At 35.7% G+C, this 20,319-nt stretch overlaps 1 protein-coding gene and 1 long non-coding RNA gene across 2 annotated transcripts in view; one reads left to right on the plus strand and one right to left on the minus strand.

Moving 5' to 3' along the window:
• Nucleotides 1-20,319, plus strand: part of LOC128562576 (ovostatin homolog 2-like) — a 42,516-nt gene that overhangs the window by 13,370 nt on the left and 8,827 nt on the right. Inside the window, 17 exon segments of the mRNA XM_053557649.1 lie at nucleotides 212-216; nucleotides 1,160-1,361; nucleotides 1,963-2,109; nucleotides 3,873-4,043; nucleotides 4,863-5,043; nucleotides 8,234-8,260; nucleotides 9,078-9,147; nucleotides 9,729-9,957; nucleotides 10,216-10,345; nucleotides 12,057-12,175; nucleotides 12,867-12,918; nucleotides 13,685-13,768; nucleotides 14,487-14,663; nucleotides 15,406-15,487; nucleotides 16,071-16,227; nucleotides 18,926-19,000; nucleotides 19,809-19,974. Of these exon segments, the coding sequence (XP_053413624.1) occupies nucleotides 212-216; nucleotides 1,160-1,361; nucleotides 1,963-2,109; nucleotides 3,873-4,043; nucleotides 4,863-5,043; nucleotides 8,234-8,260; nucleotides 9,078-9,147; nucleotides 9,729-9,957; nucleotides 10,216-10,345; nucleotides 12,057-12,175; nucleotides 12,867-12,918; nucleotides 13,685-13,768; nucleotides 14,487-14,663; nucleotides 15,406-15,487; nucleotides 16,071-16,227; nucleotides 18,926-19,000; nucleotides 19,809-19,974 (2,074 nt within the window).
• Nucleotides 1-20,319, minus strand: part of LOC128562577 (uncharacterized) — a 41,125-nt gene that overhangs the window by 5,210 nt on the left and 15,596 nt on the right. The window contains exon 3 of the long non-coding RNA XR_008373462.1: nucleotides 18,955-19,054. This is a non-coding gene — a long non-coding RNA (uncharacterized LOC128562577). The remainder of the gene's footprint in view (nucleotides 1-18,954; nucleotides 19,055-20,319) is intronic.

The following is a 20,319-nucleotide window of genomic DNA, read 5'->3' on the forward strand; positions in this document are numbered from 1 at the left end:
TCTGCTTTTTTGAGCATTCATTTGTACCTCGTGGCAAGTATCTATAGCCCTTGATGGTAGTTAAAATATTAGGCAGATACCAGAGAGTAAAGTGGAAAGCTCATTTCGATAAGCAGTAGAAGGACTTAGCCCACTTGATTCTGTCTGTTTTGTCTCTGTGAGGCATATTGATGAGTGAAAAAGACACCGACTTGGAAATTGGCATTCCTAGTCTGGGTCCCTTACCCTCTCCTGTTTATCATACAAGTTGATCAGTCTTGAGCAGATTGTTTAAATGCTCTAAGCCCTGGCTTCCTCAGTTGTATATTTGTAACTGGAAATAATAAGACTTACCTTGGAGGGTAAATAGTCTGTCAGGCGCTATTATTTGGAATTTGTGTGTTAACTTGTTTAATCATCTTTATGGATACATCCATCTGACAGATAATGCAACAGAGGCAAACAGGTGAAATAATTTGCCTTAAGTTATAATGAATAATTAGGTGAAGGCATATTAGAAGCCAAACAGTCTGGACAATTTAGGAGCTTTATAGAACACCTTTCCACTACATATGATTTCTCGAATTTTCTAGTACATAATAGACCCTCAGTCAACTGTAATCACTTTCTCTGTTTTTTCCCAATTAATGCAAAGTCCATTTTTAACATTTGTTTGTGGAAGCTACCTTACTTTATGGAACAGAATTATCATTATATAATTCATTACCTCACAACACTATTATAATGGGATATATTAAATAATATATCTTATATTGTGTTTTCTTCATTCTGCACAGGTGATGGTGAAAGGAGCTATCTTCCTCAGTGGACAAAAGGAAATCAGAAACAAAGGTGTATATAATACATTCATTTTTTAAAATACATACTCTAGCTTCATTTTTTAAAATTATGTAACTCTTATAGCAATAGAGCCAAGAAGTTAGGAAGAGCACTTCCTTATTACAATTTGTGGGTGAAAGGCAATAGTTGGCATGGCCCAAGGTCAGCTACTAAATATTTTGATGAATGAGATTTTTACCTGTTTCTATTTTTGCCAGGGCTTTTGGTACATAACAGAAAAGTGATGCCCCAAATCCCAGAATTTTTATTACCTAAATTATTCAATCTTCTTTATTGTACATATAGCTTCCATTCTATAAGCCATTTTCTTTTACCTAAGTGCACCTGATGATCCAGGAAACTTTTGTCCACTACATCCGTCTCCTATTTACACAGCCTGGAGAGGAAGCTTCTCGGTTCCAATCGACATCAGTGCTGATCTGGCTCCTGCAGCTGTCATGCTTGTCTACACCCTTCAGCCCAGTGGGGAGATTGTGGCTGACAGGGTCAGATTTCAGGTTGACAAGTGCTTTAAAAACAAGGTACTGTTTTTTCTAATTCCAGTCTGGTCAGCAGTTTGTCCCTGTTGTCTCCCTCTTATCTGACTGCTATCGCCTTTACTTGGTAGCCTCACACTAAATGTGGGTGTAATTAAATTATCTGGGGGTGGCTCAGCTAAGGCGTCAGCCACATACAACTGAGCTGGGGGGTTCAAATCTAGCCTGGGCCCGCCAAACAACAGTGACGGTTGTAACCAAAAAAGAGCCGGGCGTTGTGGTGGGCGCCTGTAGTCCCAGTTACTTGGGAGGCCGAGGCAGGAGAATCCCTTGAGCGCAGGAGTTGGAGGTTGCTGTGAGCTGTGATGTGACAGCACTCTACCCAGGGCGACAGTTTGAGGCTCTGTTTCAAAAAAAAAAAATTATCTGGGGCTGAGAGAATTACCAAACAGAATGTCTAATCTTTGGCAATAGTGCTAATCCTGAGATGACAGGAGGGTGATGAAGGAGATGTCTCTGCAAAGAGATTTGGGAGAAATACGGGTACAGAAATCTATAAGGATTTAGTTGGAAAAGATTGAATTTATTAAAATTATTTTTATATAAAATTATCTCTACCTCCATTCCTTTTTCTTTTCTACTTCAGGTTAGCATAAACTTCTCTAAGGAGCGGGGACTACCTGGCTCCAATGCCAGACTCGATCTTCAAGCAGCCCCTGACTCACTCTGTGCTCTCCAGGCTGTGGATAAAAGTGTCCTTCTACTGAAATCCAAACAGCTGTCAGCTGAAAGTGTAAGCTCTCACACTTCCCCGTTTTCCTCATTTTTGCCTGGGCTCCCCACAAGATTTAGGTTTTTAGATCATGTTTTTACTTGAGATTGAACATGTTGGACTTATCGAATATTTTCTCCTTAGTACTTTAAAATATAATAGTTTTTGTAAAATATTTCTCAGAATTTATTTTTCAGGGGAACTTTTGCCAGGTACTCAGTAGACCTGTGCAATATGTAAACCAGATCCGCTTTTATTTCTAGACATTTCCTTGTGAATTATTATAAGTATTAGTCTTTCTATTTTTTCCCTTTCTTAAAAAACTCTATACACATACCAGTTTTACCTGTTTTCCAATTCAACCACATTGCCTGTCATCTGTTTTAATTCATTCTTTCTCACATTTTTATTATTTTTTGTTTTATTTTCAAGGTTTTCTTTCAACTATTTTCTCTTGAGGTATTTATACTTGGGAGTTTATTTATGGTACAATTTTGTCTATTTTTTCTGAGCTCAGTGAATTCTCATTCTATTTCTTCTTAGTTTTTGCCCATTTTTACTTTTTTCTTTATTCAATTTCTGATTCATGATGCTTTAAAAGACTCCAAATGCATGTTCGGGAAAATTTCATTTATATCGAAGTGTTCTGGTATGGCTTTCTCTGTTTATTTATTAATTAGTTACTTAGTTACTTTAGCAAAGAAGTTTCATCAACTAAAATATTTTGATTTGCATTTTCTGTGTTCTCTTATGAAAGCTTTGTATTAAGTTTATTTTTTTTTCTAGTTCTTGGTATTTTGTAGACAGAGTTGTCACAGGTGAAGAGTGCCCCTTTCTTTTATTTTAGTAAAATGTAATTTCTTGAATAACTAATGTTAGTGTTGGAAATGGTATTATCAGGATTAGTGTTTTTTATTTCTCTTATGTTTCAGCATTGTTCTTAATTTTATGCTATCATATTCTTCCCTCCTTCAAGTGCTATCTCTAAGGGTCAGCATACCTCATATCCCCTCTTTTTCTGACTGTTTTCCCATTATCCATGCTTTACTTGAAGTTGGCACTTCCAGGCCTACTTATTTCAAGCCCTTGTCTTGCAGCCATTCCTGGGAACTATTTAGCTTAACGACTATAGCTCATATTTTGATGTGCAATGTTGAACGTTCTTTTATTTGGAGTTGATTTGGTGTGTGTTCCTTCTATGCCATGCCATTCTTTCCTTTGTCATGTAGCTGCTTCAGTTTCCCCTCTACAGCTTTGCATACTCAGATTTTTTGTACAAGTGGTAATTACTCTGCAACAAGTATCGAAGTCATGGTATTCTCTGCATTTCAGTAATGTTAAATATACTACTCATATGTGAGATACGTATATAATTACTCGTTCTTTTGGCTAATTTTATATTCTTTTCAAAGGTTCTGTAAAAAGACTTAGAATCAGGCAGCTAACATTCTCCAGACCTAGGAGTTCTAATGTTATCATTTCAATAAATTATCTATACACTAGTCCGTGAATTCATCAGTAGATCTCAAGTGTCTCTTTCTTACATGCCTCCTAAATCCTGCACAAAACTGAAATATTTTGTTAACATGACATTAATTTGCCTAAAGGAAAACTAATTTCTTCTTTTGAAAAGATAAATTAACACAAAAATATTTGATTAAATATTATGGCCACACTCTTAAAGAAAAGGACAAAACTAAATAAGTATGATGTAAAATTTGCCAATTTTGTAACTGCAAAATGAGTGCCTAAAATCATTGGGAATCATGTGATTTTTCTCATAGGTGTATAACCTGCTTCCAAATACAGAACCAAATGGTTATTTCTACCCTGGTCTCAATCTTGATGATGGCAAGGTAGACACTTGCATTCCTCAGAAGGATATGTTTTACAATGGTGTGTATTACACACCTGTAAGCAACTATAGAGATGGAGATGTCTATGATATTCTTAGGGTAAGATCACCAAAAATTTTGTAAATTATTTTGTGTCAATTTAAATTTTAGTCTTTATATATTCAAATAATCCATATCAATGTTTTATTCATGTAGATATCTTCTTCTATCTTGAGATTGGTAGTGTAATCTGCTAAAAGAAATTGTCTTATTAAAACGGAAAGTTTTGTTGACTATTTTGTAAAAAATGAATTATGTGGCCAGCATTATAAAACCTTATATTAGAAGCAATGAGATGATCTTCAATTCATTGCAATAACTCTTATGCAGAAATAATCAAATCAAAAGCTAAAATAGAACTGGATTCCATATATGCCTAAGCATCAATTAGATGGGCTGAGGCTTCATCAAAGGATTTTGTAATTAACATCACAAGTGTATAAAATAAAGGGCATTGAATCAAACAAAGTTTAGTTCAAGTCCCAGCTAAGTGTGCTGAGATTTACTGAGTGTACATTGAATATGTGTGGGTGTGTCTGTGTGTGTGTGTGTGTGTGATGTTAATTAGGGTTATTATAGTGCCAATCTCATAAGTGTTTTCCCTTTAGGGTTAAATGAAGAAGGATATGAAATACTTACCAAAATGCTAGCACATAATAAGTGCTAGAAAAAATCATAGTGATTATAATTTTTCCTCTAAATTAGAGATTTTCCATAAATCACATAGAGGTGACTTGGTTCCTAAAATCTCGGGCCCTTGCTAGTACACAATGTATGTATATTTATGATCTATTTACTATTACAATATAACTAATGCACCTTTTCTAGTTCTTGTATAAAAGGAATGCACAGTGTTTTTTATTGTTTGTTTCTTTGAAGGATGTGGGTCTGAAAGTCTTTACCAATCTCCATTACCGGAAACCAGAAATATGTGCAAGGGAGGGAAAAGAAGATCTGCTATTCCCTAGGCCGTTATATTCAGGAATTCCAGGAAGGCTAGGAGGTCCAGGAGATCCAGAAATATATGCACCAATGCATACATTTCCATCTAGATTTGCCTGTAGGTAATATAGAATTTTGTGTCAGAGGGATGCCAAAATGGTCGGTGGAATTTGGTGTATTGAGGGGAAAACTATACAAAATTGGGGTTTACATGTGAATATTGTCATATTTTGATTGCAACTGCCATCCTAAAGTTAGATAAAGCAGAATAAGACAAGCTGGAAATGTTTAAAAAAAGAATTAGCTTCCGAGAAGAGAGGTAGTTTATTTTCATTAGTAAGGCTCTGTTGCACAATGGATAGTGCATTGGACTTCTATTTTCATTAGTAAAGCACAGATCAGAAGTATAGTCATGTTTCATTCTGAGAATGTGTGTCCTTAGGTGATTTCATCATTGTATGAACATGATGGAGTGTACTTACACAAGTTGCTTGTACATGCAACGGTTCAACATGTTAGTGTGCTGAATACTATAGGCAATTGCAACACAATGGTAAATATTTATGTGTCTAAACATAGAGAAGACACAGTAAAAATATGGTGTAAAAGATTTAAAAAATGGGGTCCAGGCACAGTGGCTCATGCCAGTAATCCTAGCATTCTGGGAAGCAGAGGCAGGTGGATTGCTTGAGCTCAGGAGGTTGAGACCAGCCTGAACAAGAATGAGATCCTGTGTCTACTAAAAATGGCAAAACTAGCTGGGAATTAGGGCAGATGCCCATAGTCCCAACTATGTGGGAGGCTGAGGCAGGAGGATCTCTTGAGCCCAACAGTTTGAGGATGCTGTGAGCTAAGATGCTACAACTCTCTACCCAGGGCAACAGAGTCTCAAAAATAAAACAAAACAACAACAACAACAACAAAAATAGATAAAAAGTGGTACACCTGTATAGGGCACTTACCATGAATGGAGTTTGCAGAAATGGACGTTTCTCTGGGTGAATCAGTGAGTGAGTGTTGAATGAAGGCCTGAAACTTTACAGTACCTTGCTGCAGACTTTATAAATTCTGGGCTACACTAAATTTAATAATTTTTTTCTTTCTTAAATGACAAATGAACCCTAGCTTACTATAACTTTTTTATTTTATAAATTTTTAACTTTTTAAAGTTTTTTGACTATTTTGTAATAACAGTTTAAAAACACATTATACAACTGTACAAACATATAATCTTCACATTTTTCCTATTAAAAAATTTTTTTTTAATTTTTAAACTTTTGTTAAGAACTAAGACCCAAACACACATATACTCTAGGCCTAGACAGGGTCAGCATCATCATTTTCACTGTCTTCCACCTCCACATCTAGTCCCACTGGAAGGTCTTCAGGGGCAGTAACACAAGGTGACAGCTGTCATCTCCTATGATAATAAGGCATCTTCTAGAACACCTCCTGAAAGACCTGTCTGATGCTGTTTTTCACTTAACTTTTTAATGTAAGGAGGAGGAGTAAACTCTAAAATAATGATTAAATAGTATATTATAGTAAATACATAAACCAGCAGTGTAGTCATTTGTTATTATTACGTACTGTACATAATTACATGTGCTCTATACTTTTATACAACTGGCAGTACAGTAGATACGTTTACATCAGCATCACCACAAACATGTGAGTGATGAGCTGCACTATGACAGATTCGGGGTCACTAGGTGATAGAAATTTTTTAGCTCCATTATAATCTATGGGACTACCGTCATGTAAGTGGTCCATCGTGATGACACAAGGTTGTTATGACAAAGCCAAAATCAAAGCTGTATTTCACATGCATCTGAGAGTACTTGAATAACATTTCTGAACTCCCTCTGACTTGACATCAAGATTAGTCCAGTGATTGAAGTGGGGTTGATCCTGAAAATGGGTTCCAGAAATTCTACTTTAGAAAAATGACAGTCCTGACAAGGTTATACAAGGATAAGACTCAGTGAGTGTTGAAGAAGCCCTATCAAATCCAGAAGTTGAAACCACTTTGAAGTGGTAATCAAAAGGTTGAAGGTATCTAATTTTCTACTACAGGCAGTTCCTGGGTTACAAACCAGATAGGTTCTGTAGATAGGTTCTGTAGGTTTGTTCTTAAGTTGAATTTCTATGTAAGTTGGAACAGGTATTTTTACCTTTTACATTGTGAGTCATACATTGGTTAGATGTTTGTAAGTTGGGGACTGCCTTACTAAACTAAACCTTATTCTGTGAACTTTATCACAAACATGTAAATATTCTTGTATCTCTGACTAAAAGGTGTCAAAACCAAGTTATTCATTTTCATTTCTTCTTTCTCTAATCATTATTTATAAATTCACTCAACAAACATTTATAAAAGCTAGGGATTGAGTTGTATGGTGGGAATACAGTTACTTCATCCCTGCTTTCCTAGAATTTTTAGTTTAAGAAATTAAAACAGGTAATTCTACAAACCTGAGAAGAGTACATTAAATGGAAAAAAACATATGAATAGAAAAGGCCTGACAGACCCTCAAGGGCCTATTACGTACTTCTTATTTATTTATTTATTTAATTTTTCTTTTTTGAGACAGAGTCTCACTTTATTGTCCTCAGAAGAGTGCCCTGGCATCATAGCTCAGCAAAGTCTAACTCGTGGGCTCAAGTGATTCTCTTGCCTCAGCCTCCCGAGTAGCTGGGACTACAGGTGCCCACCACAACGCCCAGGTATTTTTTTAGAGATGGGGTCTCCCTCTAGCTCAGGCTCTTCTTAAACTCATGAGCTCAGGCGATCCACTCACCTCAGCCTCCCAAAGTGCTGGGATTACAGGCATGAGCCACCATGTTGGCCTATTATGTACTTCTTGAGGAAATAGCATTTATAATGAGACCTGAGAAATGAATGATAACATATCACAAAAAGTTAGCAGGACAATCTGAGCAGAGAGGGAAGTACTGTGCAAGACAAGGTAAGAATCTACAAGCACTTCAGAATGGCAGAAAGTGACTCGAAGTAAGGGAAGACTAACGAGAGAGAGCAGGCAGATCATGAAAACTGTGCAGGGCATTCGAAGAGTTATAAATGTTAGTAATTCAGGTGAGAGAGAGTGGTGGACTACTAAAAAAAGGCATGGAAACAGAAAAACAGCAATAGATTTGTGAGATGTTTTCCAGTTATGCTAGACAACTTTTGTAGGTTGCTGAGTTATGGGAAATGCAGGATAGGGAGGATCAAAGACAATTCTTAAGTTTCTGACTTGAGTAAGTGGGTGGATTTTGGTACCCTTCCTGAAGATAGGAAACACTAGGCAGAGGTGGGGGAGGGGATCCAATGAGTTTAGTTCAGGAGCAGTGACATTTGAAATGCTTATAAAGCATCCAGAAGAAATGTGCAGAGTTCTGCATGCATGAGCCTGCAGCTCAGGAGAGGAGTCTGGGAGGAAGACACAGACTGAGGAGGTTTCAGCATAAGTGTTGCCATGTGTGAAGAGGTCAAGGGGGAGACAGTGCATAGGAAGAAAAAGACCTAGAGCAGAGCTCTTAGGAGCAAGTCAAGGATGACAGTTAACGCAGGAGACTTGAGAGTGGAGAAAATAAGAAAACTGGAAGGGCGTAATGTTAAGCAGTTAACATTAGTTGCTATTTTGAAAAGGACACAGTGATTAAGAGTATCAAGTGCAGGCTAGAGGCCAAGCAAACAAAAGTATTCTCAAAAATTAGCCGTTTTAATGTCATTAGAAATATTAACAAAAGTAATGTTAGCTGGTGGAATTGGTAGGCATCCGCATGTCAGATGAGAAACTTGATTCAGTGGATAAACATTACTTTCTCTAAATTTGTCTGTGGAGGAGCACTATAGGTTATTTGCTATTTTTGTTTGTTATTCCTTTTAAAAATAGGAGAGATAGGAGCATCAAAATGCTGATGCTTAGGTTGAAATTTCGGTTTCTTTGGCAATGAACCTTATTGAAGCAAATTTCGATTTTCTCCAATCCAGGAACAAATTTCTGGAACAAATTATGTTGCTTTGCACTAAGCATATGTAGTCAAAGACTCAGCTTACAGTTCTGTATCAATGAAACATGTATTTTTATACTCTCTAATTTCTCTTTTCTTTAGCTGCTGAAATTGCAGGGAGCAGTGCCTATGAAGAACAGGTTTTTGTAGAAACAGTAAGAACAAACCTCCCAGAGACGTGGATCTGGGACCTCATCAGTGTGGAGTGAGTTTTTAACTGTTTTCTCCTGTATGTTGTCTTTATTTTTATTTTATTTTCCTTTTTATTTATTAATTTATAATCCTGGGTATATAAAAGATACTATATTTTTAAAACATACAATGTCACTTATTTATATGTACTGATTACACATTTTTGTTGTTGTAGTTTTTTTTAGGGGGGGGGGCTGGGGCTAGGTTTGAACCTGCCACCTCTGGTATATGGGGATGGCACCCTATTCCTTGAACACAGGTGCTGCTGTAATAAAATTACGCATTTTATTATTATTTTTTCTCTCTAACATTGTTTTCCCTTTTCTGGGAGTCTCTCTTATGTTAATTTCAAGTGGATAGATGTAAGCTGCTTCAATTTTTTAAATTAATAATATGATCTTTAAAGAAATGTGACCTTTCTAAAGTCAAAATTGTACAGAAATCTGGCTCTTACGACTTTTATCTACTGTCCTGACCGAACACTGTAACTCATTTTTTTTAACTTTCTGTTGACACAGTTTTTGCTTGCTCTGGACTAAATTTAGATTATTAGTTTAAACGCAGTATGTGTTTTACCAATAACTCTCCTTGCAGTTCCTCAGGTTCAGCAAATCTTTCATTCCTGATTCCTGATACTATAACGCAATGGAAGGCAAATGGCTTCTGTGTGAATGGTGAGGCTGGATTTGGCATTTCATCAACAATCACTCTGGAAGTCTCCCAATCTTTCTTTGTTGAGATTGCCTTGCCCTTTTCAGTTGTTCAAAATGAACAATTTGATTTGATTGTCAGTGTCTTCAGCTACCTGAATACATGTGTGGAGGTAGGTCGTTCCCTTTGATTTGAGGCAAAAATCTAACAAAGCTTAAAAGATGCTTTAATATTTTCCTTGAATATTGCCATATTATCTTTGTTCTCAAATGTAAAACGATACTGTCCGAGGATAAAACTTTTTTCCATATTCCACAAACAAAAACAACTGCTTTAATTCACAGCAATGATTTAAGCACTGTTTTGAGAATAGCATTTCATAATGATATGCATTCAAGTGCTGCCCTCATTGCCATGATTTTTTTTAAAGATTTCTGTTGGGTTGGAAGCATCTCAGGATTATGAAGCAAGTATCAACACCCTGAAAAACAATGGCAGTGAGATTATCCAAGCTGGAGAGAAGAAAACATATGTCTGGACTGTTACACCTAAGAAATTGGGTAAGTGTCTACCTGAATCTGTCATGGAAAACCGGCTCATTTTTATTGTCTCTATTTTTCCTTAAATTCTCTACACAAACCTAATTTTCTCCCTCAAGTATTTAATTCTTTTTTTTAATTTTCCATTAATCATTCTAATCTTTAATAGTCTAATTTCTGTTACTAATGCTGTAGAGACCAAAACCACCATTCAGTAGTACAAAAGCATAATGTGATTAACAAACACTATAAATCCTAACTTGCATATCCTAACAAGCCCTAAATGTTTGGGATATATCATACCCCAAATGAAGGCCCCGTTATAATTAATACTGCCTCAATTCTTTCACTTCCCACATGCTCCTCCTTCACCTCCCACCATCAATCCATACAACCCATACAAACATTGATCCTTAATCACAGTGAGAAATCATGGAAATTGCTAGGATTTGTAAATTTCCTAGATATATCATAGAACACCAAAAACGCTGAACACTTGGATGGGGATCAGATACTGAGAATATTGTCTTAGTATATACGTTATCTTTCATATAGAAAAAGAAATTTGTATCTTATTGAGAATATAGGTGAAGAAAGAAGTTTAAAATCTAGTACACAAGAAATATTAAACATAATGTGCATGATATTTAGTATTGCTACTTTAAAAATTGTGCTTTTAAAATTTTCTTTAATTTGTATCTCATATTCATGGTCTTATTTTAGCAGCAAAGATATACTTGTGTGATCATTTTAGTTCAACAGTGAACTAAATGCCTAGTCTTTCTCAGATTATTTATTCTATTAGATTTTAAGTTTCTCAATTTTTCTACTACACAAAATCTTCAAAAATCTTACCCTGGCAACTGGGATAAATACTGTACACACTTGTATGGTTTATGGCATTAAGTGGAAGATACAGTTCTAAGTGTGGAGTATCAAAGGGTTTCCAAAACGAAGAATCAGAACCAAACACACCAATGATAAACACAAAACTAGAACAGTATACTGGTTACATATATTGTTATATAAGCCGTTAGGTAATATTAAACCTAAAATTACTTTTTTCAATTTTTCTGAGCAAGGAAACTAGAGATCAGTTCAAATTACATAATGTAATATCAGTGAGTGTATAAAACAATGGCTTTCTTGCTAGCACTTGACGTCAATTTGGTACCCTTTCTCCTATGCCATATATATATATATTTTTTTTTTTTATAGATTTTATTTTATTTTTTTTGCGGTTTTTGGCCAGGGCTGGGTTTGAACCCGCCACCTCCGGCATATGGGAGGTACCCTTCCGCTTTGAGCCACAGGCGCCGCCAGTTTTTTATTATTTTTTATTAGTTTTTATTTTATTTTTGTTTGTTTGATCTTTGGAAAACTTCAGAGCCCTAATTACCTGATATTGTGGTGCTTATATTGTCATATGTAACCTTTATGAACAATTGATACTAGTTAAGGAATTGGCTCAGATGGCTTTGTACAATGTTATTTTTCCTAAATTTTCTTAACTTCTAACTTTGTGAATTAATTGCTTATCTTAAAACCAGTAAGACAGAACATACCAAATTGTATCCAAGCAGGGGAAAAGGCAAGTTGTTTTGTTTTAACCATTAATATGACGATAGAATTTGATTTCTCCAATTCAAGACATGATTCACAGACCCTAATCATGTCCCATTACAGAAGGGGTCAGTACTCAATTTAATTTATATTTGGGAATATTTTCCAGGTAAAGTGAATATCACTGCAGTGGCTGAGTCCAAACAAAGTAGTGCTTGCCCAAATGAAGCAACTGAGCAGCAAAATCTAAACTGGAAAGACACCGTGGTCAAGAGCCTATTAGTAGAGGTATGGACGTGCAAAACTGACAAGTTTCCCTGATAAGAAATACACAATGCCTAACAAGTGAAGTATTAAAAGTCATTCTGAAGAGATTTTAATCAGCCACAGTTACTTCTGACACAAGACATGCCATTTATATGAATTAGAATAGCATAAAGTGCATCCTTTCTTTAATTAATACCTCTACCCAAGAAAGTAAAACTTAATGCTTGAGACCGGCTAGACTATGCCTTGTTTGCTCCTGATTCATGATGCTTTCTCTACCACTTATTTCTCTTCCTTCACTTTTTAAAAAGTGTTTCTCAAATCCAAGAGACAAACCTCCTTGCCCTACACTCCTGTGCAGTTCCCATAACCCTCAAGAAGAATCGATGCTTATCATTCTCATCTCACCTCTTGGCACATCGCTGCTCTACCAAACACTCTTATTTGTCTACTGGGGATGTTAGACAGGAAGAGAGGAACCGAGAGTGTCCCACACTGCATCCTCTGTCCAATCGAGAACACAGAGCCTAAAATGGGTATTGGTAATATGCAGTGACTTGTAGATATGGACAGAAGGAGGCAATCCGTGGATCTCTCAGGGACAAACTTGTACTGGCCAAGCTTATCTGAGTTGACGCTTGACTGCTTCTCCTCAACGGAGAGATGAGCCAAACTCATTATTTTGTGCTTGTTTTTGTTTAATCTCCAACAGCCTGAAGGTATTGAAAAAGAAACTACCCAGAGTTACCTTATCTGTACAAAAGGTAAGACAATTTTTTAGGTCCTCAAATTAGTCCTAAAGAAAATTCATTAACAGACTCAGTTTATTTCCTCTCCTTCCACATTAGTCCATTATGTGATTTCATTTTAAATACTTCATGGAGAATGATGTGATTTCATTTTAAATATTTCATGGAAGATTGCTTTTTTATTCTTTATTGCATAATTTTAGCAAACAAAAAGTATATTTATAAGACTTTTTTGGTTCACCTGTGACATTGATCTGCCTCAACCTATTATTTTCCCATCTTGTGTGTTCATGATTCCTCTTACTATTGGGCTACCTTTGCTTTTAGATCTTAGGATGAAATAATCTGTGGCTACATCACTGCCCCTCAATCTCCTGTTTTATGGCCATTATACGCATTATTTTACCTGATTGATGGTGATCTTATTTTAATGCCTAATCAGAGTCTTCAAGATTTACCTTTTGTGTGTGCTATGTTATATGTCATAGTCAGTAGTTTTAAATATTTTTTCCATTTAAATTGGCAGGCACTAAACTAATGGAGAATGGGGCCCACCATCTAACACACAGATTTTCACGTGCATATACGATTTTCTGAATGTGCTGTTATTGTAAACTACATCACACTCAAAATTTCATCTCTTCTAAAAAGCAGCTTGTAATGTAAAAGTAAATAGTAGAATCTGACTTTTGATATGTGTGTTCCTCAAACCGGCTACTTTTTTTTTTTTTTTTTTAATAAAAGTAATTCATCACTTTTTGTAATCTATATTTTCTTCCAGGTACCAAAACCTCTAAGCAGGTAGTTTTGGACTTGCCAAATGACGCAGTAGAAGGATCCACCAGAGGCTTTTTCACTGTTGTGGGTAAGGTGATTAAATTTTGTGTTTCACAACAATTTGAAAATTTTGGTTGAAGTGGTCTCAAAAAAATTCTTAAAATCAAAGTATGAAGAGATTTTTCTTAAGCTATCAATTGGAGGGAATTACTGTTCAGGCCATCCTCTAATGCATGCTTCCCTATGGTATCTGGAGGGATTACAGTACCATTTCTTAACCTGTGTTTCTAGAAAACATTACTTCTGGCAGATAGTAACTACTATGCAGAAAACCAAGAGTTCTATTATAACGCACCATCTGAAATATTAAATTCATCTCTTGGAGAATCAGAATAAACTTTCCTGTTCAATATTCTGGGAATTTCCTCAGTGAAAGGAGGAATCTGTTTTACAAAAGGCAAATTTCTTTGCTTATTATTAACATTAACACCTTTGGGGAGAGATGGATTACAGTTTATAGTTCATAGGGTCAATTTCTCAAAAAAACAAGCAAACACACATTTTCCTAACTTCACTTTCTCTGGTGATGAGATTTTCAGAAATATTTTCTATTTTTTAGAAACCCCTTTAACTTCACCTTACAGGGTTATCTCCTCTTTAGAATTATTTCATGAAAGTTTCCCTGTCTCAACCTTTTTGAATCAATACTAAATGTGTCCTACTGCCACTGTGCCTCTTCTATCCATAGTTATTAATGCTGAGATTATAGCTATAAGCAATCTGACTCCCTGGTTTTCTATTTTTAGGAGATATAATAGGACTTGCAGCTCAGAATCTGGAGAATTTTGTCCAAATGCCCTATAGATTTGGAGAGCAGAATATTGCCCTAGTAGTGTCCAGTACCTATGTCCTTGACTACCTGCAATCTACTGAGCAACTGACAGAGGAGGTTAAATCTCAGGCACTCTTTTTTTTATCTAATGGTAAGAAGATTTCTGTAATTTCTTCCCATAATACTTGAAATCAATTGTTACTAATTCCAAGATGTCACAAAACTATTTTTATGAGGTACTCTGGTTGGGGAAAACTGGACCTCAATTGAGGAACTCTGAGTCCTACCTGTTTTCTTTTTGACTTCAAAATATGTGTGGTCAGTGAGCTTCATAATTAGGAACTGTGAAGGTTTAGAATCATGAACTCGGTTATTTTCTTTCAGCACTTAGTATTTTTCCAAGTCACCCTGCTATTTGTTATTGTTAATAGTAGCTGTAAATGGTTCATTTGTCAATTCTGTATTTGTTTACTCAGTTGCGTTCCATTGCAGGGAAGAAACTGAATCTGTGTGTAGAAAGAGGGTGTATAATTCTTTAAAAATGTGATATTAAAGAAAAGTCCAGGGGAGTTCTTTTTATAAAGATATCACTGATGTAAAATAACGGTCGGGGAAAGATATTAAACAATTAGTAAATACCGAGGATGAGCCAGTTACTGAGCTAGGCATAGTCATATGTACCATGTTATTTATCAGCAAAGCCTTATAAAATGGGAGTCCCACTTTTATCCCTATGGGTAGAGAAACTCAGTTTCAGAAATTCAAATTTAAGAAATGATCATCTTAGTAATTTTCATCTGTCTGATACCAAAACCCAGGACTTGAACTACACCATTCTTTTTCTTCTAACTTTCTTAGGTTAAAAAGTAACGTCCTACAATGTTGTATTTTAGGTTATCAAAAGCAGTTGTCTTTCAGGAACTCTGATGGTTCATACAGTATGTTTTGGCAGAAGGATCAGAAAGGAAGTATATGGTGAGAGATAAAAATTTTATTTTAAGTAATATAAAAATTATCTGAGGAAGGCTTGCAAGGAGGTGGGGGGATAAGCTCAATGGGTATTTGAAAGCAAAGTGGGTTTCAAAGTGAACATAGAGAGGAGAATCAGATAAAACTAAAATATTTGATTATTCTAATGCAACAATATATCTACCATCCTATGGCAATTTGCTTTGCATCCTGATCATTTAATGATAACCCCCTACATTTATACAGGTAGTTAATTCAATGGAAAATGGCACATTTTACTCTGTACTTGTGAGAATCTCATACAGATAAAAGAAAATGAAATTAGAAAGCCTCAAAGCATGTAATTACACTAGTTCTGTCTTCATGTATGGATGAAGTGGAATACATGGTAAGACATTTAGGCATGAACATGCTGAAAATTATTCTAATTTTCACTTATTGGCATTCATAACATTTCACTCACTGCAGCCAGTATTAGACAAGTTGAATGTAACCATTATGAAGGGACAATAGTGATGAACCTATGTATGGAATAAATATCGTCATCATTTATTTTTGTCTACCTTTCCTCTGGTGGTTTACATTACAGGCTTAGTGCCCTTACTTTTAAGACATTTGAGAGGATGAAAAAATACACATTCATTGATGAAAATGTTCAAAAACAGACCTTAATTTGGCTTTCAAGCAAACAGAAAAGTAACGGTTGCTTTGAAAATGATGGCGAGCTCTTCGATGATGCCTGGAAGGTGAGAGGCTAGCAAAACTGGGCTTTCCCTGCTCCCTTTCCTTACCTATCTTTCCCTTCCTCTGGCCCATCTCAGCAGGACCAGGAATATTCCTGTGAATGATTGATATCTGAATCTCTGGCTGTGGTGTTTTGATCGACAGCATCATTTCTGCTGGGCGTGTGTTAAACCAGCCTAGATCTGACTCATCAATCTTTTCCTCATCTTACTTAGACTTCAGTCCTTCCCTAGAGTCAATCCGTCTCAGTAAATAACTAGAAATAGGAGCAAAGATGGAGGAGGGAATCTAGAGAGAAAACATTCATAAATTTGGAGCCAGGCCATATTCAAGGAAGGGAACCTTGATTATATGAGGGGTGGTAAATTCATTCCGATTCCTGGGTTGCAGGAAAGTTCTAGAAAGAGTATCTAGTGATTTGCACTGTTTTAATAAAACAAACTTTTCTTACACCCTCTTGAAGAAAAACACTAAGGCCGAGTCTGCCCTAGGACAAAATACAAATGAAGAAAAGTATGTCCTTGACAGAATTCACCCCTTTCCTTCTTCTTTCATATTTTAGGTAAATCACTAGACACTCTCCTTTCTTCTGACTTTCTTTTTTTACAGATAGCTGCCCACCTCCATCCTATCTTCTATTTCCTTTATTCTTCTAAATTTTTTCCTCTGGATGCTCAAAATCCTCAAATCGTGACAGTCCTTAAAATATCCTGAGCTTTTCTTCTGTCTTCTTCTTCATATTCCCACCCTAATTTTTGAATTATAGAATGTAAATCTAATCTACCTCAAATATGGATGAAGAGCAACACCTCACAGTATTTAATTTTAATGCAGATGGTTTTGTGATTGCTTGTCTCATATAGTTGGTGGAGGTGGGGGGAGGGGGTGTATCTTTAAATTATTCCAAACCTATCTCTCAAAAGAAGCACCCTTGGTGTACATATACCACAATTTATTAATCCATTTGTGGATTGATGGGCACTTGGGCTTTTTCCATGACTTAGCAATTATGAATAGGGCTGCAATAAATATTTTGATACAAATTTCTTTGTTATGATGTGATTTTGGTCTTCTGTGGTATATGTACACCATGGAATATTATGCAGCCTTAAAAAAAGACGGAGACTTTACCTCTTTCATGTTTACATGGATGGAGCTGGAACATATTCTTTTTAGTAAAGTGTCTCAAGAATGGAAGAAAAAGTACCCAATGCACTCACCCTTATTATGAAACTAATGTAGGACCTTCACATGAAAGCTATAACCCAGTTACAACCTAAGAATAGGGAGAAGGGGGAAAGGGAGGGGAGGGAGGGGGGAGGTTGGTGGAGGGAGGGGGATTAATGGGATTACACCTGCGGTGCATTTTACAAGGGTATATGTAAATCCTAGTAAATGTGGAATGTAAAGGTCTTAGCAAAATAACTAAGAAAATGCCACGAAAGCTATGTTAACTAGTGTGACGAAAATGTGTCAAACAGTCTATGAACCAAGTGTATGGTGCCCCATGATCATACTAATGTACACAGCTATGATTTAATAGAAAATAAATAAATAAATAAATAAAATAAAATAAAAAATGGAGACTTTAAAAAAAAAAGAAGCACCCTGATGAAGAAGAGCTCATGTTCCTATGTAGAAACGTCAAAAACTTTTTCATGTTCTCTTCTCAAACATTTTCTCTACATCTTTCTTTTTACTGAATGCATTACTAGTTACTACTTCAGTACCCTATTTTTCTCTATAATTAAGAATGTGTGTGTGTGTGTGTGTGTGAGAGAGAGAGAGAGAGAGAGAGAAGAAGAGGTGGGGGAGTGAGAGGGAAGGAAGAAGTAAAGGGAAGAAGAACAATAAAAATTTATATTTAGAGAAATGGTGATACCACTTGCTATAATTTAAATGTGCTGTATGTCCCCATATCTTATTTTAGTTCCTACCATGTTTGGTTACTTGTACCTTGAAAACTTATCACCTCCAAAATATTTCTTTTCTGGAGAGAGGTTGCCATTTGCTTACAGATATAAGAGGTTTATACTAGATGAGTGTATCGCAAATGCCAGCCTGAATGCTCTTTGTAGTATAATCCCTACAACATCCAGTAACATTTATTTTCTTGTCCCATGTCTGAGGTTTTTGAATCAGCATCTCTTGTGTACATGGTGGTTTATTTAATGTTTAAGTTCTCCTGGCGGGGGGGGGGGGAGAGTCTTTAATGCACAGTTTGCAGATCACAATTTATAAATGTTTTTCTGATCTTGCACCACAAAAAACTCAGACCTGACTATTGTAACCTCAAATACTTTTCCAGGGGTTTTCAGGAAACCACTTTCTGTTATACCTCGTCAGATTGGAATTCTTTAATGGCATTTTTTGAATTAACATCAAATAGAGCTGATAGAGTGGTGTGAATTACTTAGAAGGCATACCTAATAGCTGGCCACTTAAGTATGATTATATACATCACTTAGTATACTTGACATTAACCGTGTTGTTTTTATTCAATTATCATATGGCGCTGAATAGATTCTTGCTCAGATAGCATGGCTATTAACCATCTATTACAAAAATTAGATGTCCAGTGTTTTTATGAATCATAGTATTTGCTCTCAGTATTTCTTTCATCACTAGTTTCACTTCAGAATATTGTCTGTTCCTTTTCACTGTGCCATGCTATCTGACTCATTGTTTCTTTGTTTTTAGGGTGGAGATGAAGAGGATATTTTACTCACTGCATTCACTGTTGGGGCCTTCTTTGAAGCTGGGCTCAATTTCACTGTGTGTATTCCCGCCATCTTCTAGTTTCAGTCAGCTGAATACACATGAAATAGGCTGTAAATTCAGAGTGAATTAATATTGTAAAACTGGATACAACATATACAGAACATTTCATTCATTATCAACCTTTAAAATAATGCTGTTTAAACTTTTTAGCTTGATAGATCTTTGATGAACACTGCTGGGTTTTTACCCAGGGAGAATACACATATGCACACATACACAATTTATTCCTACAATTTCAGGTATTCAACATCTCCATGAATTTCATACTAACATCTCCATGAATTTCATACTAACAAGCCCTGCGCTAAGTAAAACCATAACCTAGGATTCTTCTTCTCTCTAACCAATCAGTGAGTAACAATTTCAACTTAAGTGAGGCTCATCTAGGCTACCTCTCAATCCATGGGTTAGATTATCTGATTCCAAAATCTTATTCCTAAATTAAGATACCAGGAATTTTCCTTATAATATCTTACAAATCATCTTCAGAAATACAAGTTTCTGTTTTTAGGAATTACAGTAAAATATTATAGGTTTAAAAGTAAATTTATATGCTTTCCATATAGGAGAAATTCATACCTTTTCTTACTGCCATTTTCTTACTACTTAAATTTTATTTCTCACTAATGGTGACATTACAAATTTATTTTAATGATATTTTGAAGAATAATATGTGCATATGTGAATAGGTATATACAAAATATCCTCAAAGATGTTAGAAATAATGGTTAATTTAAGTATTCAACAAGCTAATAAAATTTTTAGGTATCCTTTTAAGGTATATTTTCTTCTTCCTGACTAGTTTCCTGCTCTACGAAATGGGCTCTTTTGCCTAGAGGAAGCATTGGCAAGCGGTGTCACTAATGGCTATACTCAGGCAATTGTAGCTTATGTTTTTGCATTAGCTGGAAAAGAGAAGCAAGTGGAATCCTTGCTCCAGACTCTGGATCAATCTGCCACAAAAATCAGTAAAGTATTATCATTCATTTTTGCTAACGGAGATGATTTTGAAAACAAAGTGACAGCATTTACTAAGCAACGGTATAGGAACTCTCTCTTCACCAGTATGTTTCTGTTTCTCTTCTGGGATTTATCAGGGGTTCTTTATCTTTAAAGATTATTATATATTTTAGATTTCCTTCATCCTCAATTATGCTAGTTTTTTCTCAAATGAGTAAAAGTCAAGGTAATCAAGCATGGCGACCATGCCATGGGCAATAACAATTACTTTCAAACTTCTTCACGTACTACCTTGACTTAGGAAGTTATTGTTCAAGGGTGTGTTAGTTTGCTGTGGCTGTCATAACCAAATA

The sequence above is a fragment of the Nycticebus coucang genome, chromosome 12 (genome assembly GCF_027406575.1).
Source record: "Nycticebus coucang isolate mNycCou1 chromosome 12, mNycCou1.pri, whole genome shotgun sequence".
NCBI lineage: Eukaryota > Metazoa > Chordata > Mammalia > Primates > Lorisidae > Nycticebus > Nycticebus coucang.